The 22,851-nt window shown below is 41.1% G+C and overlaps 2 protein-coding genes across 2 annotated transcripts; both read right to left on the minus strand.

Annotated features, from left to right (window-relative positions):
• Positions 1 to 1,594: 1,594 nt before the first annotated feature.
• On the minus strand, positions 1,595 to 15,917 carry LOC114789893 (adhesion G-protein coupled receptor G7-like). The gene is given in 16 exon segments (XM_028979346.1): positions 1,595 to 1,646; positions 3,309 to 3,418; positions 3,503 to 3,665; positions 7,679 to 7,810; positions 8,004 to 8,085; positions 9,068 to 9,387; positions 9,473 to 9,585; positions 12,478 to 12,630; positions 12,727 to 12,899; positions 12,981 to 13,091; positions 13,219 to 13,352; positions 13,727 to 13,821; positions 13,996 to 14,114; positions 14,195 to 14,332; positions 14,414 to 14,524; positions 15,413 to 15,917. Coding segments are annotated over 16 exon segments (2,511 nt in total).
• Positions 15,918 to 19,345: 3,428 nt separating this feature from the next.
• jagn1b (jagunal homolog 1b) lies at positions 19,346 to 22,210 on the minus strand. The gene is made up of 3 exons (XM_028981304.1): positions 22,044 to 22,210; positions 20,660 to 20,779; positions 19,346 to 20,264 (listed from the first exon to the last, which is right to left on the minus strand). Exons 2-3 carry the CDS (start codon positions 20,746 to 20,748, stop codon positions 19,802 to 19,804), a joined length of 552 nt encoding a protein of 183 aa, XP_028837137.1. The 5' UTR covers positions 20,749 to 20,779; positions 22,044 to 22,210; the 3' UTR covers positions 19,346 to 19,801.
• Positions 22,211 to 22,851: the final 641 nt, after the last annotated feature.

Below are 22,851 nucleotides of genomic sequence, written 5' to 3' on the forward strand. Positions count from 1 at the left end.
GAGTCATCTGATCTGAAGAGCAAAGAATACATTTTTTTTTTCTGATGAGCAATTAACGAGGCTATATCTTTGTACAATGCGCAAAGACAATACAATTTAATCAGATGAATTCTTTACCTGAGATGAGAGCAAAAATCAAACACCATGCCTTCATCTTAGAAACTGTCTTTTCAGTTGATTCCAATATTGTAAAAATAAGTAACATTAAGACTGGTATGGGTACTGCTTTTCTGGAAAACGGCTGTCAAGCACTCTACCTTTATCCACACACTGGCCTGATATAAATACTTTTAGATGCAAATTCAACACAGGTTCATAGTCAAAATGTCTGCGAGTGGCAGGGGCAAGTCGACAGGTTCAGAAAATTAGATTTGTTCAGCTTTATTGTAGTGCATGTAGTACAGCTTCAACATCAGCAACAACAAAAGAACAGAATTAAAGTGCAGGGGGTATATGTACAGAATTGTAATTCATACAAAATGTAAACATATAATGGCTATATGGTACTGTAAGCCATTACATTTGGACAGATATAAAAGATTGCAGAAAAGATATGTAGATGATGAGGTGTCATGTTACCTGATATATATGGAGTGACCTGCGAAAGCATATCCAAGAATTCTCAATATTATTTATTTAACGGAAAGGAAAAAACGCACAAGGGCCAAAAAACAAACACAAAAGAACTGGTAACCTGTGACAAAAGACCTTGCTGGCTTGATCACTTGAGAGGAACGTGAACCATGCCAGCTCTGTCCCGGCATGTCCTCTCTGGTGGTCTGTAGACCTCACCAGCCCTGTCCTGGTTCGATTTTTCCAGAGGCACGTGGACCATGCCAGCCCTGTCCCGGTAGGCCCCCTCTGGTGTTACAGGGGACACACAAGCCTCTGATGATGATGAAAGGGCAGTGGTGGCCTAGTGGGTAAGAAAGCAGCCCCGTAATCAGAAGATTGGCAGTTTGGGATTTGAAGGTCCCACTGAGTTGCTACAGAGGAAAGCATCGTCCCCACCCACTGCTCCCCGGCGCATGTCATGGCTGCCCACTGCTCACCAAGGGTGAAGGTTAAAAGCAGAGGACGATGTGTGTTGTGTGCATTTGTGCTGTGCTGTGACAATCACTTCACTTTCACTTTTACTTTCACCTGTAGAGCTAGATGGCTAAATTCTGCACTCAACTTTGATATTAGTGAATCAGGAATATTTTTCTGGACGTGTTCATTCTGTCGCAAGTGTTAACTCATGAATGTGAACTTATCATCATGATAACTCATTGAAACATTGTCTCAAATCCAATATTGTGTAAAAATGAAATACAGTTTGTGTCTAAGACTGTACCATTAAACAAGAAAAACAAGAGGGCAGTATTGTGGTTTTGTTGGTCAGGAAGGAGACCAAGAATCTGATCAGAGCTCCAGATATTATCTATGGAAGGTGGAAACAAAAAAAAATCAGGTCTTTGGTTTGGATGCCAGGCATCATATTTGGATTAAACCAGGCGCTGCTCATCACCAGGCCAATACCATTCCTACAGTGAAGCATGGTGCTGGCAGCATCATGCTGTAGGGATGTTTTTCAGCTGCAGGAACTTGGAGACTAGTCAAGATTGATGCTCTTGAACTTGAAATTTTTCAGCAGGACAATGACCCTAAACACACAGCCACAATATCAAAGGATTGGCTTTAGGACAACTCTGTGAATGTCCTTGAATGTACTCTGTGAGTGGCCCAGACTTTAATCCGATTGAACATCTCTGGAGAGATCTTTAAATCTGTGCACCGATGCTTCCCATCCAGCCTGATAGAGCTTGAGAGGAGCTGCAAAGAAGAATGGGCCAAACTGGCCAAGGATAGGTGAGCCAAGCTTGTGGCATCAAATTCAAAAAGATTTGAGGTTGTACTTGCTGCCAAAGCTGCCAAATTGCTTACAAAGCTGTAAGTATTGAGCATTATACAGACACACAGCATTGAAAAACTGATGCCAAGTGTCTGTGTGATCTTCTCTAACAGCAGTCAAGTTGTAATTGTTTGTGTCAAATAAATTGGAATATGTTATAACATTAAAACAAAAAATGTTCAGAGCATCATTATCAGAAGATTTCAAGTAACAGAATAACCGAATTTCAGGACACTTTTAATTGATTGGTGTTACCCAGATACAATACTGCTATGTTCTGATTGGCTGTTGTGCGGGGCTGTCTTTTTTTTTGATTGGCTAGTAATTGACCGGCTCTAGGACCCAGTGCTTGTTTCATAGTGAGGCGCTGCTCTCTGCGGTCTAAAAAATATGATTTGCGCAAATGCCTGTGCAATGTATTATGAATGCTTTGAATTACTTAATATATTGTCATGCTTTTTACAACTACATGCTTTTACAACTACTACTATAATGTAGCAATCACAGATAATAAAAAAGCCCTGGTTTTCCTTAACCATTTCCTTAACCAAGCTGAAAAGTGGAAGAGTATTAGACAAACATAAAATATGCCATTGAAAAGTATTTACTGTTAAGGTCACCAACATATTCCATCACTTAGTTAAAATAAAAAGTAGCCTTGCATAAGGAAAAACCCTCTTCCTGATTAGGACAAAAAAGGTCATATATAAAACAATTCTCAAAAATTAAAAATTTACTGTCAATATCATTCTTCCACAAATAATTTCAAAATACTAAAGATACAATCAGATATTTTAAACTTCATTGCACTCATAACTTGGTGAGTTATGGTGTGGTGATCTGCTTCCATACATGCAATTTATTACCTTTTTATTTCACTTATTAAACATCACCATTTTATTCCTCTCCACCTGATTAAAATAACAACTTTATATCATTGAAATAGTAATGCTCTACCTCTGTGGTGATGGCGTTGCTTTTCACTTTGGAGCCTCTTTGCCACCTTCCATTCCTTCATGTCGCAAAGGTTTGGGGTGCAGTCATGTAAATTACATATTGGTATTCTTAAACATTAACACAAAATGTATAAACTAAAGTGCTTCACATGATTTGTGTTATTTTTCAACACATTCTTTCTAAGAGTTTACAAAAATGAAAGGGATCGGGAAACCACTCATGCAGACACTCAGTATCAGAATAAAATAGAGAAAATGACAGACAATTACATTATTAATTTAGTAGTTGTAGTGGGAGCAGTAGCAGTAGTAGTTGCAGCAGTAGTAGTTGTAGTTATAGTGTAGTATTTTCTCACCACAGTTTCCACTAAAGCACATAACTGTTACTGGAAAAGTCTGAATTGAAAGTTTGGTATAACTCAGGCAAGTTGTTATCCTTGAAAATCCACAGTCTGTACTTCATTGTGTGAAGAGGAATTTCTGGGACTGACACCGAGCGCAGAGCGTCAGCAATGGTCTTCTTAAAAACAGGATCCGTTGCTGTGAAGAAAATGAAGATCTGCAGTCCCTGTCGTAAGATCAAGGTTGAGAGAATCTCATTGATTTTATCGGTTCAGTACAGGTTTAAGATTTAGCATAAAGTTTCACAGACCTGGGTTGTGGTTGACAGACAGAATGCTATGCTCAGAGTGGTATACAGTTCATCATTTCCTGAGGTGGTGAGTACCAGATATCCTAGTACCCAGGACAGGCCAAGAACTACGCTGAGAGAGAAGGTACTTAAGTACTTCTTCATTAAAGAGGGTTTATTTGTGCTGTAAAACATAAATGCAGATTTGTGATCATTGCAGAATTCAATAGAAAACATGTACTGACACACTGACACACCACAGTCTTCAGTCTCTACACCCTACATTTACAATCTCTTTTAAGCAAGTAGTAAAATTTCTCATAGCAATGCAACATTTATATTCATAATTTTACCAATAATTATAAGAATGTACAAAAATATCTGATAATTTAAAATAAATTTACAAACATAATTTACCTACTAATAAATTCTAAACTTATAATAACTAATACCACTAAACCCTTTTAAAAAATTCAAGGATGTCTTTTTGTCACGGCTGCAGCTCCACCACAGGCCTGACTCAGGCCCTCAGGTAACCCCAAACTGCTTAATCCCAGTGTGCAATTTTCCCACCTCCACCGTGAAACGAACTGTATCCTGTATCCTCACTTCACGGCCTGTGTGGCCACCCAGCTAATCCCCAAGAAGTGCTGTTCCAACTCCAAGCATACAGAGTCCTGCTCCTGCGCCCTTTCTCCTGTTCCAAAACTGCCTTCCTTGAACGAATCCAGGTGGTCTTCCAGGGGAACTCTGGCGGAAGAACCTGTTCTCTGGATTGCCCTTTGTCTCTCCTGTTCTGAAACTGATGCCAAACGATTGCCTGTCCCTGGATTACTATTCTGCCTTGTTTTTTGTTTTTCGTCCGCCATTGCTGCTACCAAGCCATGCTTCTGTGTTAAAGAAGCATGTCAATATAGAAGCATGTCGATTATCCAGTCAACATAGTGTCTGTGCTATTGTCTTTTGCTGCTCTTATCTTCCTGCAGAGACAATTTCCCGCTTGTGGGACTAATAAAGGATCATCTTATCTCATCTTATCCAAAAAGGATGTGTACCACTTTTATATACAGTGGTGTGAACAACTATTTGCCCCCTTCCTGATTTCTTATTCTTTTGCATGTTTGTCACACAAAATGTTTCTGATCATCAAACACATTTAACTATTAGTCAAAGATAACACAAGTAAACACAAAATGCAGTTTTTAAATGATGGTTTTTATTATTTAGGGAGAAAATAAAATCCAAACCTACAGGGAGTGCAGAATTATTAGGCAAATGAGTATTTTGTCCACATCATCCTCTTCATGCATGTTGTCTTACTCCAAGCTGTATAGGCTCGAAAGCCTTCTACCAATTAAGCATATTAGGTGATGTGCATCTCTGTAATGAGAAGGGGTGTGGTCTAATGACATCAACACTCTATATCAGGTGTGCATAATTATTAGGCAACTTCCTTTCCTTTGGCAAAATGGGTCAAAAGAAGGACTTGACAAGCTCAGAAAAGTAAAAAATAGTGAGATATCTTGCAGAGGGATGCAACACTCTTAAAATTGCAAAGCTTCTGAAGCGTGATCATCAAACAATCAAGCGTTTCATTCAAAATAGTCAACAGGGTCACAAGAAGCGTGTGGAAAAACCAAGGTGCAAAATAACTGCCCATGAAATTAGAAAAGTCAAGCGTGCAGCTGCCAAGATGCCACTTGCCACCAGTTTGGCCATATTTCAGAGCTGCAACATCACTGGAGTGCCCAAAAGCACAAGGTGTGCAATACTCAGAGACATGGCCAAGGTAAGAAAGGCTGAAAGATGACCACCACTGAACAAGACACACAAGCTGAAACGTCAAGAAATGAAACTGGGCCAAGAAATATCTCAAGACTGATTTTTCTAAGGTTTTATGGACTGATGAAATGAGAGTGAGTCTTGATGGGCCAGATGGATGGGCCCGTGGCTGGATTGGTAAAGGGCAGAGAGCTCCTGTCCGACTCAGACGCCAGCAAGGTGAAGGTGGAGTACTGGTTTGGGCTGGTATCATCAAAGATGAGCTTGTGGGGCCTTTTCGGGTTGAGGATGGAGTCAAGATCAACTCTCAGTCCTACTGCCAGTTTCTGGAAGACACCTTCTTCAAGCAGTGGTACAGGAAGAAGTCTGCATCCTTCAAGAAAAACATGATTTTCATGCAGGACAATGCTCCATCACACGTGTCCAAGTACTCCACAGCGTGGCTGGCAAGAAAGGGTATAAAAGAAGAAAAACTAATGACATGGCCTCCTTGTTCACCTGATGAGAACCTCATTGAGAACCTGTGGTCCATCAAATGTGAGATTTACAAGGAGGGAAAACAGTAAACCTCTCTGAACAGTGTCTGGGAGGCTGTGGTTGCTGCTGCATGCAATGTTGATGTTGAACAGATCAAAACACTGACAGAATCCATGGATGGCAGGCTTTTGAGTGTCCTTGCAAAGAAAGGTGGCTATATTGGTCGCTGATTTGTTTTTGTTTTGTTTTTGAAATGTATATTTGTGAATGTGGAGATGTTATATTGGTTTCACTGGTAAAAATAAATAATTGAAATGGGTATATATTTTTTTTATTGTTAAGTTGCACCATAATAGTCACCTGCACACACAGATATCCCCCTAAAATAGCTAAAAATAAAAACAAACTAAAAACTACTTCCAAAAACATTCAACTTTGATATTAATGAGTTTTTTGGGTTCATTGAGAACATGGTTGTTGTTCAATAATAAAATTATTCTTCAAAAATACAACTTGCCTAATAATTCTGCACTCCCTGTACATGGCCCTGTGTGACAAAGTAATTGCCCCCTGAACATAATAACTGGTTGGGTCACCCTTAGCAGCAATAACTGCAATCAAGCGTTTGCAATAACTTGCAATGAGTCTTTTACAGCGCTCTGGAAGAATTTTGGCCCACTCATTTGACTAGGCCACTCCAAAGTCTTCATTTTGTTTTTCTTCAGCCATTCAGAGGTGGATTTGCTGGTGTGTTTCGGGTCATTGTCCTGCTGCGGCACCCAAGATCGCTTCAGCTTGAGTTGATTAACAGATGGCCGGACATTCTCCTTCAGGATTTTTTGGTAGACAGTAGAATTCATGGTTCCATCTATCACAGCAAGCCTTACAGGTCCTGAAGCAGCAAAACAACCCCAGACCATCACACTACCACCACCATATTTTACTCTTGGTATGATGTTCTTTTTCTGAAATGCTGTGTTACTTTAACGCCAGATGTAATGGGACATGCATCTTCCAAAATGTTCAACTTTTGTCTCGTCGGTCCTCAAGTTATTTTCCTAAAAGTCTTGGCAATCATTGAGATGTTTTTTTAGCAAAATTGATATGAGCCTTAATGTTCTTTTTGCTTAAAAGTGGTTTGTGCCTTGGAAATCTGCCATGCAGGCCATTTTTTCCCAGTCTCTTTCTTATGGTGGACCTTAATTGAGGCAAGTGAGGCCTACAGATCTTTAGATGTTGTCCTGGTGTCTTTTGTGGCCTCTCGGATGAGTTGTCTCTGCGCTCTTGGGGTAATTTTGGTCGGCCGGCCACTCCTGGGAAGGTTCACCACTGTTCCATGTTTTTGCCATTTGTGGATAATGGCTCTCACTGTGGTTCGCTGGAGTCCCAAAGCTTTAGAAATGGCTTTATAACCTTTACCAGACTGATAGATCTCAATTACTTTTGTTCTCATTTGTTCCCGAATCTCTTTGGATCTAGCTTTTGAGGTGCTTTTGGTCTACTTCTCTGTGTCAGGTAACTCCTATTTAAGTGATTTCTTGATTGAAACCGGTGTGGCAGTAATCAGGCCTGGGGGTGACTACAGAAATTGAACTCAGGTGTGATAAACCACAGTTAAGTTATTTTTTCAGAAGGGAGGCAATCACTTTTTCACACAGGGCCATGTAGATTTGGAGTTTTTTTCTCCCTTAATAACGTAAACCATCATTTAAAAACTGCATTTTGTGTTCAATTATGTTATCTTTGACTAATAGTTAACAGTTTTTGATGAGCAGAAACATTTAAGTGTGACAAACATGCAAAAGAATAAGAAATCAGGAAGGGGGCAAATAGTTTTTCACACCACTGTAATAGTCCAATGTAGATACTGCTTTTTACAAGCAGTTAACAAGGTTTATAGCTGACAGTTACCTTGTTAACAATGGATTCCTTTTGCACCTTGAAAGTGCAAAGTATATCAGTACACCAGTGTTGAAAAGTAGCATTAGGGCTACAGGTAGCAGAAACCCCCACAGCATTGGTTTGTTGAAATCAAAATTCCCTTGCATGTCCTGAGCAGCTAACCAGCAGCTGAAATATTAATCATAAAGTAATTAGATTAAAAGTAATCAAACTGTGTCAAAGATCAATATTTCAAAAGCAAAATGGTGAAAACTAGGAGACTGTTACCCAAACATTGGTACATTGGCTGAAATTGGCCTTGTTGATCTTGCTGATTTAATTTAATCTCAGAATGTCATGTAGTTCTTCAATTGATACTCACAACTCTTCTCGTCTGTAATCCAAGGGATTATCCACACGATAAGTCACTGCCAGTGAGATGGCAACCATAACTGCAGGAAATCCTAATAAATAAACACTATAATGACTGACACATGTTGGTATTAGAAATTGTCATTGTCACCAAAAGTAGAGGGGGCACAGATGCCCCCGGAGGAACATTCACTGAGGCAGACCAAAATAATGACATGGTGAGAACATAAGTCATCACTTTGTTCACTTTTTATTTTTCTCACAGTTGTTCTCCCTGCTCTGTGATTCTGCTCTGACTGGCTTCCTCGTTCAACCCTGTATGTTCAATTCTTCTACATGAGCAGCTTTCGCTTCAGCCACACCGGCACCACAAGACAGGTCGTGTTCGCTTGGCACACTGCGGACACACCCACGGAAGCGCGAAGCTTGGCTTCTCTCACTGAGACCTCAGCACATTTACCCGTCACAAGCAATATCAGACGAATCCGCCCTTATCTGTCAACCCAGGCCACCCAACTACTGGTTCAGTCCTTAGTAATCTCACGACTGGACTGCTGTAACTCCCCTCTAGCTGGTCTACCACTATGCACCATCCGACCTCTACAACTCATACAAAATGCAGCAGCACGACTGATCTTCAATCTTCCCAAAAAGGTAAAAGGAAAACATTCATCTAGACTCTTCTCCGTCTTGGCCCTTCGGTGGTGGAATGAACTTCCCCTCGAGGTCCGAACAGCTCACTCACTGAGCACCTTCAAATGACAGCTCAAGACCTTCCTCTTTAAAGAATATTTAGATTAAATTGTAACTTTCTTATTGTCAAACTTGTGTACAGAATCTACAACAGAGTGAATAAAAAGATTGTATTCATAGTTGGGGTCCTAGTGAACTAGAATTGATCACTTCATCGATTGAAAGCACGTTGTAAGTCGCTCTGGATAAGGGCGTCTGCCAAATGCCTTAAATGTAAATGTAAGCACAATCCTCCCCCTCTCACACTTGTCTGCGACTGTGCACTCCCCCTTGACAGAAACCAATCAAAATGTTCAAGATGTTCTGTGAGAGGAAACCTACCCCAACCTATCAAGACTGAGAAGAGAAAGAAGCCTGCTGGAGGCCCTGACAGGGTGCGCTTGATTAGCAGGAATATGTTTACGCCGTAGAGTGTGTTCCAGGTGAAGGTAGCCAACAGAAAGTACTGCAGCAGAGCCGTGACTGCTGTGCACAGGCCTCTGTCTGGATCTTGGTGGAGGTCTGAAGAAAGGAGTTTGTTGGCCTGTGATACCTCAGGCAGAATGGAGTTCTCAATTCCAAAGAGGAAGAGAAAGTAAAAGATGAGCATGCACATGCAGATGCTGACCAAGAGCATTGTGGGGCTGCTTTTTCGTTCTTTCCTGTTAACACAAAAGGAGAATTTCAAGCAAAGCTAAACAATTACAGTCAGTTTACAGTCAGTAAAATTTTTTGTGTAGAATTTACCTTGAGATAATCTGGTATATTACAGTAATCAGTAAGGCCAAAATAGACACAGAACATCCCACAATGCTGATCCAGTTCAAAGCTTCTGCATGAATAAACGTTGGCCTGAAAGACTAAAAGGAATAAATGTCTAACATGTAATAACAAAACAGCATGGCATAATTAAATGCACACAAATATAAAAGACACAAAATTAATAATTTATGTTAAATTCACCAAATATTATGGGCAAAGTGGAGATACATATATTTGAGGGCAAGATTGTTAGCCCCCAAGAATTATGCAACATATTCCTAAACTTCTTCTAAATGTTTCAAGCATTGATGAAACATAAAATAATCAAACATTCACCAAACATTTAATTGCTTTTGGTACATTTTATAATATGAAATACATTTTCAGTTTGGAGCTGTCTAGAACTGCTGTATATTGTGTTTAAAGGAACACAGTTGTGACGGCTCTTCATTGTGGTGGGTTTCAGGACCATCGTCACAGAAGAACCCCTTTACTCAAAGAGCAGCGAGCCTGACTGAGGTTTGTTTTGAAAGGTAAAGATGAGTTGCTTATGTTTGACAAAGAAGGGGAGAGGCCTTCAGCCCTAGGAACACAGTTTCCGCATTTAAACATGGTGGTGGGAACATCATGCTGAGGGCTCTTTTGCAGTCTATGCACAGGGAGCATTTGTTCGGGTGCATGGCATCATGAAAAAATAAAATCATGCTGACATATCTAGGGAGAAAATGCAACAATATGTTTGTACTCTAGGCATTGGTCGTTGCTGGGTCTTCCAACAAGACAATGATCAAAGCATACATTGAAATTAGTCCAACAGTTCCTCAAGGATACCAAAACCAAGATCATGGAGTGGCCCACTGAGAACCCTATTGAGAATCTAAGGTGAATGCTCAAAATAAATGTCCATGCTCAGAAACCATACAATTTGGACCAGCTAGAACAATCTGCAATGGAAGCATGGGCTAGTATCCTTAAGGGAACATGTGGCAACTTGGTAAAGGACTACTCTAAGAGACTGGTGTCGGTTTTGGCTCAAACAGGGTACACTATTGACTATTAAAGGCCAGGGGGCAAATAATTTGCATCTCTAATTTTTGTTGTTTTCTTGTTTCAACTCAGTGTATCAATAAAATATCCAAAATCAAACTTAGTTGACATTATTATTCATAGATTATTTGTTTCCAAAATAACAAATACTTGTTTGTGTAACAAACACAATTGTATCAAGTGAAAGTTGCAATAGGATATGAATAAATTCTTAATCATTTTTGATCATTTTATGATCATGCTTAATCATTTTAATGAAATCAACAGATCAAAATATGGTCATTTGTTTAGCCCTCCTGTAAGGTTGGCTAAACGTTGCTTACGCCAATATGATACTCACTCCTCAAAATACAGTGCATCTAGAAAGTATTCACAGCACATCACATTTTCCGCATTTTTTTTGTTGCAGCCTTATTCCAAAATTGGCTTAAGGTTTTGGCAAAACCTTAAGTTAAAAAACAAAACAAAACTGAGAAATCACATATACATAAGTATTCACAGTCTTTGCTCAATACATTTGTTGATGCACCTTTGGCAGCAATTACATGTTCAAGTCTTTTGGAATATGATGGCACAAGCTTGGCACACCTATCCTTGCTCCATCAGGTTGGTGCCTAGCTTCCTCCAAATGGGATGGCTGGCATTCACATCAAGGAGTTCAATCTTTGTTTAATCAGACCAGAGTTTTTGTTTATGGTCACTCCACCGTACGACCAACGTACCACCTCCAGCCCACGAGAGAGAGCAAGATCGGCCGGGGAGGGAGACAGCGACCTGGAAGTGGTAGTGATAGCTGGCAACACCCATTATAAAAGTCAGGTGGCCAGGGGGGATGCTGCCCTCTCTTTGTTGAATTAAATTCCAAGAGATGCTAGCCTTCTTTAATTTCGCCTGATTGATTCTGCCTTTTGACCATGACCTTTGCCTGCCATCGACCTTGAGTTTGCCTGCCCCCTTTTGCTACGACGATATGTATATGCTTCCCCACCTTCCTGCCACCCATAGCCAAGCAACAGTGTCTACCTGTGCCACCCAAGACGCCATCCCATCCTGGTTTGTCCTCAAGCCAGCCGTTTTCCTGTTCTCCTCGGCCCCGGTCCACCCCAGCCTCATCCCCTCGCCTCCCCACGGAGCCAGAGTTCCCCTCCTGCCGTGCTGCGGCATTTTCTCTGCTCCACTCCCATTCCCACTCACCTTCTGCCTCCCTCTCACAGACCAAGTGCCTCCGGTCATCCTCCTCAGCTCCTCCAGTGTCCACTCCCCGTATGACGACTTGTCCCCCCGATCCAAGCATGCCTGCAAGTGCAGCCCTGAATTCGCACGTTGACAAGGTCTGATTGGTGGATTGCTGCAGAGATGGTTGTCATTCTAGAAGGATCTCTGTCCACAGAGGACCTCTAGAGCTCTGACAGAGTGACCATTGGGTTCTAGGTCACCTCCCTGACTAAGGCCCTTCTCCCCTGATCTCTCAGTTTAGGTGGTCGGTCAGCTCTAGAAAGAGTCCTGGTGGTTTTAAACTTCTTCCAATGATGGATGATGGAGGCCATTGTGCTGATTAGGACCTTCAAAGCAGCAAACGTTTTGTAATCTTCTCCAGAGTTGAGGTCTACAGACAATTCCTTTGACTTAATGCTTGGTTTGTGCTCTGACATGAACTGTCACCTGTGGGACCTTATATAGAAGGTGTGTGTCTTCCAGATCATGTCCAATCAACTGTTTTTCCCACAAGTGGACTCTAACTGAGCTGCAGAAACATCTCAAGGATGATCAGGGGAAACAGGATGCACCTAAGCTTGTGAATACTTAAAGATGCGCTTTAAAGTTAGGGATTTGATAACAAAATGTGGAAAAAGTGATGCGCTGTGAATACTTTAAGGATGCACTTTATACATATTTTAGCATTCAGCATTAGCATTAGATACTTGTTTGTTCATTGCACTTACCATTAAAACAGCAAAGTTTGTGGTGTGGTTACAGCGACACTGGAGACCTCTGGATTCGACGTCGGTTTTGAAGCAACCCCTATTGTTCCAATCATTTGTGTCGTTGTCCCAGTAAACGCAGACAAAATCATACAGAGACATGCCGGAAACGTTCTGGGGCAGTAAAAAAATGTGAGTGACAATGAGCTCATACACACACATAAAAATAATGAACGGGTGCCCACACACTAACACAAGATGGAGTGTTACCAAGTGTCTGAAATGGAATTCTACAAACTCCATCATGTTATCTCCACCCACGCTGCCTGAGATCACTCTCCTGCTGGTGCCCAGCGGAGTCTTGAATGATCTTGATCGGAACAGGAGGTCATTATCGTAGAGTACAAAACCAATACTAATGTTTGTACTTTCACGAGCTTGACCTAGATGGACAGAGTTATCAATGGATAGACATATGTCAAATTAAATGACAAAAAGATTAAGAGAAACCTTTTTGAACATACCAGGGGTAAGCTTAATAAAAATCTGGACTTCAGCAGGAACACTGCTTTCAGTCGGTTCTGAGATGTCATTGTCTAGTTGTATTCTGTTGGCTGTGAAGTTGTTAGATGTTCCTGAGGAGAGGGGATAAGCTTTGCACTCAGTATGCACTGTTACATTTGCCTGGACAATGTCCAATCCCTTGTGAAGACCACATCTGAGTAGTAGGAGGGAAACTGCAGATGCTGTTTTGATGCGTACCTGTTAGAGCAGTGAACTGGATGCCTGCTGTCTGGCCAGTCAGCACCTGTGCAGCTTGCACCACCAGCCTCGGTTGCACCACCACTGACACATTGTTCTGATTCAGTGAGAAGTGTTCTAAGGTCTGTGTGAGGCTATGTAGATGGACAAACAGATCATATACATAAGCCAGTAGGTCTGAAAGAATGAGGTTCAACAGAGAGCTGAACTAGGTCACACAAATCCCCAAAGTTAACTCAGACATTGCTCATTCTAAACTAGTTTTGAGGAAGTATCACTGTTGTTTGACATTCATATAAGGCTATATTGTTTCATATTTTCTTGAACTAATTTATTCCATTTTGAAAGTGTTATTAATGTGGTAATAAGGTTCTCTAAAAGATTAGACAAATGATCAACCTTTGAGCAATAAAAATCTAGTGTGGGTGTGGCGATTCCTGTAAGTCCTACATTATATGACACTTTCATTGTTCTATTTACATAACAACACCAGTAATAAAAAAATTACGTGTTTGTGACACCATTGCTGGCCAGTTCAGAGAACACCTCAGGATCAGCACTAATGAGCTGGCTGACAGTTGTCACAGCTGCCACAGCAACTTCCTATGAAGAGAAAATGCATGCACAAGACTCAATAAATACTTTTCTCTGTGTGTGTGTGTGTGTGTGTGTGTGTGTGTGTGTGTGTGTGTGTGTGTGTGTGTGTGAGAAACACTTTTTAAAAATGTTTCAGTAGAGCATAAAACATTACAGCACCCCCTTATTTTCCTGCAGTACCTCATTTACGCTGACGTTCTTGTTCAAAATTTGAACAATTATGCTTGCAACAGAAGAGATGTTTGAAGCAGTCAGCTGCTCTGGCCTGGATGTCAGGATCTGTGTGTTACTTGCCAGTTCTGTTATCTGTTCATCACTTGCAGAGTCAATCTGATTGAGGAATGAGACATTTATAATTGTAATTAGGATAAACACGTACACTGAAAAAGGTCTGCCAGATTACTCACACTCATTTCGATATCACTGAAGGTTAATCCACAGTTCACCTTGCGAATTCCTATAAACATTATACTTCCTGTGACATTCCAGCAAATGGCAGAGGCCTTGGAAATTCCCTCTAGAGGAAAAAAAAAAGTTCAACTTTGATTGACCCTTGCCAAGTAACCTTGATAAAACTGTACTGATTAGCTTTTCTCACCGTTGGTGGTGCCAGCATCACACTTTTCCTCGGAGTATGTAGACCAACCAAGGACAGTTCTTGGGAAGGTTAAACCATGCTGGTCAAAATGTTTCTTCTCACAGAAATTAGCTATGACATGAAAATAATAAAAAAAAATATTTATATCTTTACTGAAGCTCGACCGAAAATATATTGGACTATGATTGCAATATATTAGCAGTGTGCTCTTAAAGTGCCATCATTTTAGTTCAAACCATAAATTATAATAGAATGTAATAACAGCCTCGACAGCCAGCTAGCAGCAGCTCCCTTTTAACACCACGTTGCAGCTCATGAGGTTTCTGTAGCATCTGTCTAGCGATTGGTGATTGTAGGTGAGATCTTCATTAGAAGTCCTCATGAATGATTCAGCACCACCTACTTGTTTTTTTTTTATTCTTGTGTGCTTCTGCTTAAATGCTACAGTGTTTGCTTTGCATCTTTCTAACATAGTTCTGAAGATGTGTTAAAATATACCTTGATTTTCTCTACACTTGAATGTAAATGAATGGAAGCACATTGTTCTCCACCAGCCTCACTGACAACAAATATTTGACAATCCCTTGTTCATGCTGGCAGTGTAATGTTGCAGAAGAAACGTGTGTGTGTGTGTGTGTGTGTGTGTGTGTGTGTGTGTATATATATATATATATATATATATATATATATATATCTGCTATTTGATTTTGTTTGTTGATATTAATAGATGAGCATCTGGTTTTAGCTTGTCATGGTGACTACCTTAAAGGAAGGCTTTGCATTTCGGTGTTGGTGGACAGCCCTGCTTTTAGGTGCAACGCTGCCCTTTTGGATGTAGTAAATAACTATTTCATGTTTTCAAGCATAGCCGAAAACTAATATGATAAATATATCCAGGCTAGTTAGTTTCCATTCTTAGTGGCAAGAACTAAATCAGGCTGCCAGAACAACTGTAATGAATGCCCACAATATAGTTTTCAGGAAAAAGCCGATACTCACGTATGGAGCAGTTCACACCAATCCACTCATCTGGACAGATGCAGACGCCGTTCTCCAGCTTGCCCTCATTCACACACACTAGTGGGGCTTTGGTTGTGGTGGGAGGAAAGTTGGTAGAAGGACGCAAAGTAGCATGTACAGTAGAAGCAGGAATTGTAGATGTGCTCAATCCATACGTAGGAATGAAATGGGTGGTGTTCTCAGTCGTAGGAAGCGGAGTAGTAGAATAGGAAAATGGTGTACCAGTGGCATCTGGACTGACAGTGTCTGTTATAGTGATAGAAGGGAGGTTGATTGTAAACGTAGTGGGGCTGAAGGTGGTGTCATTGGCTGGTGTTGTTGTATTGTCAGGGTGTGGAGTAAGGCTGGTAGAAGTAGAAATTGTAGAAGTGGTCATTTCATGCGTAAGAACTGGAGTAGTAGTATAGGTAGTGGGAGAAATCTGTGTAGCAGTGCTCTCTGGACTGACATTGTCTGTTATGGTGGTGGAGGTGAAAAGTGTCATAATTTCTGCCGTAGTAGGGACTGAAGTAGTACCAGAATCAATAGGAGTTGGACCATTATGGGTAGAGGAAGAAAATGTAGTCTCTACTGGCTTGGCACTAGAAACTATGTGAGATATAATGGAAGTATGATCAGTCTCAGTGGAGGAAACTTCACTCGTAGCAGTTTCTGTTGAAGTAATGATGGCCTGAGTGACAGTAGTAGTAGCTTCAGGGGTCATAAGTGAACTTGTTGCTGGAGCACTAATAAAAGGAGTAGCAGTGCTGTAAGTGGGAAATGTAGTAACCCCTGTCACAGTGGTTGTCTCTGTAAATTGTGAGTTTGTAATGTGAGATGTAGCACTAGGACTGGGATTCACGTAAGTGGTATAAATGGGAGTAGCTGTAGTGGTAAGTAAAGCAGCAGGAGAAGAGTCAGTTGGAGTAGTAACACTTTCAGGGGAAATTCCTGAAGAAGTCATACGATGATGGGTATCAGTTGTACCTTCTAAGGCAGCTGTGACAGTAGAGCCACTTTCCGCCTTGGGAATGTGGACAGCAGAGGTTTCAGGGGGTGGAACATTAACTGAAGGAGTTGGGGTGAAAACACGGAGTGAAGGAAAGCCAGGAGGAGCAAAAGAAGGAATTTTGAGGGCAGTAATAGGACTTTGGGAAGGAAGAGATATGGGGATAAAAAATATCAGTCCCTGAAGTCTTGGGATTGGAACTCGAGCTTGCACTGGAACAGATAAAAAAAAACACACATATAGACTGAATAAATAAGTAAAGGGTGGGAACACATTTGACTATGAGCCAGAAGACCACAGTCACTGTTTAAAACCCCACTTACTACCATTGTGTTCCTGAGCAAGACACTTAACAACCTGACTCTCAATGTCAGTGAGACCAAAGAGTGGTTGTCAACTTCAGGAGGAAACTAACTGTCCCCAGTTCACCCCACATCGATGGATCCGCTGTTGAGATAGTCAGCAGTGGGAGTGCACAACCTGAGAGTGCACAAGACACATGACCTCTCCTGGAGCCTCAAAACCTCAGAGAGAATCATAGGGGTCCCACTTCCACCTATCTCTCAGCTCTACAAGAAACACCTCAAGCTCGCACCATTGTGAAGGACACTCACCACCCCTCACATGCCCAGTTCTCCCTCCTGCAAGTGTAACCAGACAATGCAAGAGCTTCTTCCCACAAGCAGACAGAACACTCAACTTGCTGCCAGCACCAACAACAATACACTTTCAGTATTATGCCCCTTTTGACATTTCACACTAAATCTGCCTACTTTGCACATTGACATTTTGTTGACTTATGTTTGTCTTGTCTTGTGTGGCTCGTTTGAAATATCCTACATACTTGTACCAGTCCACTGCACAATGCACAGCCACTTTGAGTATCTTATATTATGTTGTCCTTGTTTAGTGTACAGACATTTTTTATAATTTAAGTTTAGTATGTGTGTGTGTGTGTGTGTGTGTGTGTATATATATGTTCATGTTGAACATTATCTTCTTGTTTGTTTTTTTTAACTTGCACATCACTTAATTTTTATGTGATTTAAACAATCCAATTGCACATAGTTCAGGATACATTTCACTGCATCTTGTACCTTGTATAACTATGTATGAGACACATAAACTGACCTTGACGTCTTGAAATGATATTATCAATCATCAAAAACAGTAACATAGTTTGGTACAGTATTTCCAGTTCCAGTATTAAGTAAACGTTATAAATTTTTTTGTCTTTGTATGTATAGTTTGCTCAAAAATCAATATATTTTGCCTCCACTTCAATCGCATTCCTTTGAATAATATGTTTGAAGGCAGGGCAATTTAAATAATAACAACTTTTGTCTAAAGGTGTTTTAACCAGCTGCACCTAAATATGATCAATTGTGTGGTAGAACAGGAAATAGCAGTCATGTTCACTCCTAAAAAATCAAATTAAAAATAAGTAATGGAGTCTAATTAAATGATTGAAAGCAACATAATATGCAATGTTTACTACAGTATGCACCTACAAATGTGTGGAGTAGGTTACTCATTATTTGTGAGCTTTAGAATGTGCACATTAGTGATATTATTAAAAATGATCTAGATATTGTTACAAACCATGAAGCAAATAAGCTTTAAGTGGACAACCAAAGGGTGCAATCAGTATCAGCAGACACTCACACATCAATACTCATCATGACCACCTTAAATAGGCATCCTACCTGTGACCAGCACCCCTATCAGCCACCAGGGTCTCATCCTCACAGATTCATGTGGGGCCTGAAGCAGAGTAATGGCCCGCGTTGGTAAAGTCTTTATGGTGGCTCATGCAAGGGTTTATTAACACCGGTGGTTTAATGGATTACATATTACAGTTGCAGGAACACAGCAGCCTGCCTCTGTTCAGGTGAATTGCTCAGGATGGAGTCTATAGTCAAAAAAAACAACACTATTGGCAACCCATCGAAAAACATTATTCCTGTCAAACTAAATATACACCATCCCTGCTTTAATCCGTAGTGCTAAACACTGCCTGTCCGCCCAATTTTCCTAATTCACCTTGAGCAGAGTTTCTGTTCTAAGTTTCATTCTTTATCCACAAAGTTATCTCACCACTTTCATGTTTGTATGTATGTATGTCTCCAAGGAATTAGTGAACAAAAAAAAGTGAACAAGGGGACCTAAAGTGCTCAAGCGGATCTCAGTATCACCTTGACAGTTCATGATTTGAACCCACAACCCTTGGATTACTAGTCCGCTTACCTGCTAGCCCCCACAGACCCTTTAGGGTTAGTTCTTGGGGTGGGACTTGAACCCACAAGGTTTACAAGGCCATAAATGGCCAAATGTTCATGCTCACACATGCACAGTGAGGACACAAAAAAAAGAAAAACACACAAATTTCATATCTGTGTAAGGTGCTTTATGCTTATTCACTCTTCATGAGTAACAAGGCATGTTTTGCATTGGCTTATTACCATTGCATTAATCACAAGTCATTTGAATGAAAACCTGTGACCAATAATCTGCTGCTGCTGTTTGAAGTGTCATTATTTTGCATGAAGCCTCAAATATGCCAGGTTTGCTGGGAGTCAAATGAAGGCCAGGTGGCTTTTATATGGTCTTATGGTTTATGATTCAAATTCATTAACCCAACATTTTGTCAGCAGTTGAAAAATGTGAAGAAAATCCGCAAGAAAATATTTGCAAAAATGCTATAAGTTTGTAAATATTCAAACTGTATGTTGTGTGTGTGAGATGTATATGTTTAATATATTTTAGCAAAGTTTCAAAGGGTCAATCTAGGTAGCATAATAATAATCTTAACCCCAACACAAATATAAAAGAAAAAAAATACTCTTCCCAACATCTATTACGTTCATTAAAAAAAAAAAAAAAAAAAAAAAAAAAAAAAAAAAAAAAAGAGGAAGAAACAAAGCTGTTAATTCAGTCCAGTGTTTATTTAAACGTCTATGAATAATGAGGCCACTTAATAACATTTCTACCTTGATAAATAAAACCATAAATGGAATCCATTTAGTCATTCGAGTTGCTTCCTGTTTCCCGCCCCAACAAACTAGTCACCTCATGTGCAGCACTTTACCAACCAATCTGTCAGCCAAGTGTCCTCTTCACAGAGCTGCAGATCTGCCGTCAGAAATAGACAGAACAAGATTGAAGAGTCGACAGGTCAAGCTTAAGCCACACAGACAATCTGCCTTCAGTCGGTGATGCGCAACTCAAGTCTTATAACGCAAATCCTGATTCAAGGTGGAGATGGTGGAATTACAGTAACAATTAGACAGTGGCCTACAGGACCGAACAGACCGCCTCACAGTCAAGGCATACACCGCGACTAAAACGATTCGTCCACTATTACACGCGTCTTTTTTGTATTATTTCTTCTTCTTCTCTTGTGTGGTAGTGAACCAGGAATCCAGGAGCTTTTTGCTGTAGTAGATCTGCCAGGCGTGAACTTGCACGGCGATCACCATGACAAGGTACATGACGGACACAGCAGAGAAGCCAAAAATGAAGCGGTAGGCCTTGCCATGGCGATAGAGCTGCTGGGCCACCGGAAACATCTCCATGCCACCGTAGATGATTGGGGCGATGCAGAAGAGCCCGGCGCTGATCATGGAGATCACCAGGTAGCTGATGTTGTTGCGAGGCAGCGCCAGGAAGCTGAAGCCCATTGGGATGGCACTTAGTAGGTAAGGGTATTCCCAGTGGTACGGCACAGCCACCATGTCGTGAGAAACCAGGTGGAGCTGGCTCACTATCGCCTGGGCCAGTATCAGGGTCCATATGATCATGTGGACGATGTTCAGCTTGCGGATCTCAGACTTCAGTGCCACGCTGATGTCAGAAACAAACAAAGAAAATTATAACCTGTACAGCAGATCACATGATATATGGCTGAGAAAGGTTGTGCTGGAGAGCATTTTATAACAACCATTCAGCATAAAAAAAAATGTAAAACAATTATATGGACGTGATAAAAATAACAATCATGTGCAGAATCCATCATCCTAAATCTCTCCAAAATGACCTACGTAAACTCCTAAAAAATTATGAAGCACTTTGTGGAAAAGTAACCACCTCCTCTTTTTGAACATGGATGGATGCTTTGTGGATCGAGGGGACAATTTAAGCAGCAAGAGCATCAAGACCATTATGAGCAGGGAGTGTTTCCATGGAAACTTTGCAGGGTCATTACAGTGATTCTAAGAAAGTGTAGTGAACAACCGCACCTCATCTGATAGTGCGAGGCCACCCTCTCTCGGTGCTGAAAATCACTCCCATCCGTTCCTGAGGCTCGGGGACCTGCTCGAGAAGCCATGTCACCCTGGCACAGCAGAGGGGCCAAGGATCTAGAAAGGTGAGCGAGAGGAAATCCTGAAGGTTAAAGGGTGGCCAGCAGGGTTGAAGGCCTTTCCATTTCATTAAAAGTATTAAAAATTAGTTATTTTTTCCCCACGGGCAACACCACTGAAAAAATAAATATATATTACAAAAAAAAAAAAAAAAGTAATATTTTCATATATCCAATTGAACATGTGAAAAATCACATTTGCAGATATAATACTTTTCATACCTTAGTTTCAAAGTTAGTTACCATCAGACCTCCACAACTCATACAAAATGCAGCAGCACGACTGATCTTCAACCTTCCCAAATTCTCCCACACCACCCCTCTGCTACGTTCCCTCCACTGGCTCCCAGTAGCTGCACGCATCAGGTTCAAAATACTGATGCTGGCCTACAAACCCAAACATGGAGTAGCACCATCCTACCTCACAGCCCTTATTACACCTCACACTGCACCTCGTATACTCCGAGCCTCCAGTACTGCTCACCTGGTCCCTCCATCGCTAAAGGTAAAAGGAAGACATTCATCTAGACTCTTCTCCGTCTTGGCCCCTCAGTGGTGGAATGAACTTCCCCTTGAGGTCAGAACAGCTCAGTCACTGAGTATTTTCAAACGGCAGCTCAAGACCTTCATCTTTAGAGAATATTTAGATTAACTTGTAACTTTCTTATTGTTGAACTTGTGTACAGAATCTACAACAGAGTGAATAAAAAGATTGTATTCATAGTTGGGGGTCCTAGTGAACCGGAATTGATCTCTTCATCGATGGTAACATGAAAGCACGTTGTAAGTCGCTCTGGATAAGGGCGTCAGCCAAATGCCTTAAATGTAAATGTAAAACGTAAAACTAATAACGCATTTTCACACCAAATACACGCCTAATGTGTTGTCATCATAAATCACTGAAGATGATTGAAAATGTGTTATTACAGTTTTTCCTTGAGCGCATTAGTCGCACTGAGCAGTAAATATGAACATACCCACGCTACAAGCTGCCGCGTGTAAACCTGGTGTACAGTCAACTTCGCTACGTCTGTAAGTAAATATGAACATACCCGCTACAAGCTGCCGCGTGTAAACCTGGTGTACAGTCAACTTCGCTACGTCTGTAAGTAAATATGAACATACCCGCTACAAGCTGCCGCGTGTAAACCTGGTGTACAGTCAACTTCGCTACGTCTGTAAGTAAATATGAACATACCCGCTACAAGCTGCCGCGTGTAAACCTGGTGTACAGTCTGTGCGCTACTGAAGCGAGTACTTACTCGCACTCTACGCCGCGGCGGGATAACGTTACACTCCGTCGCTGCGATCTTCTGACTCGTCGGATCCCGGGCGCTGGTGAAATAAGGCAGAAACAGCACTCCTGCCGCGGGAGCAGAGCGCCGGCCGGGTCCGGAGCAGAAGGAGGAAGAAACGTGTAGGTTGAGTCTTCCTCGTGGGAACACGAAGGCGCGGCGACTTGCTGCCACCTGCAGGCCCGGAGGCCAACTGCAAGCCCTGCACCAGGTGTTTCTTTAAAACACTAACATTATTTTGAATCTCGGTGCTTTTGAATCTTAGTGTTTGTCATTTGCTTGATCATGCTGTGTGCGCACTACACGTTCATCTTATTTACACATACTGCTACAAAAAACATCCATAAAAGTCATGCAAGTGCTCTTATCCGTACACCTTGTTGCAGAATGTAGGCTAAATCATGCAATACAGTTGTATTGTTGCCACATGTGGCCAAACACTGCTAATTCAGTGACACAATCAGTGTCTAATAAAACTATTGGTTCATTTATTTTTTGTGCTTTTAACTACTAATATACAGTGCAGGCCAAACATTTGGACACACCTTCTCATTCAATGTGTTTTCTTTAGTTTAATGACCATTTACATTGGTAGATTCTCACTGAAAAGTATGAATTAACACATGTGGAGTTAAGTACTTATCAAAAAGTGGAGACCTGACCTCCACAGTCACCGGACCTGAACCCAATCCAGATGGTTTGGGGTGAGCTGGACCGCAGAGTGAAGGCAAAGGGGCCAACAAGTGCTAAACACCTCTGGGAACTCCTTCAAGAC

The sequence above is a fragment of the Denticeps clupeoides genome, chromosome 5, assembly GCF_900700375.1.
Source record: "Denticeps clupeoides chromosome 5, fDenClu1.1, whole genome shotgun sequence".
NCBI lineage: Eukaryota > Metazoa > Chordata > Actinopteri > Clupeiformes > Denticipitidae > Denticeps > Denticeps clupeoides.

Excerpts from the sequence above, each read along its gene's own strand:
- jagn1b (XM_028981304.1), bottom strand. The coding sequence starts at position 20,748 with ATGGCTTCTCGAGCAGGTCCCCGAGCCTCAGGAACGGATGGGAGTGAT. Across the intron at positions 20,265-20,659 it reads GCCTCGCACTATCAGATGAG|CGTGGCACTGAAGTCTGAGA; the intron begins GTGCGGTTGTTC and ends TTCTGACATCAG.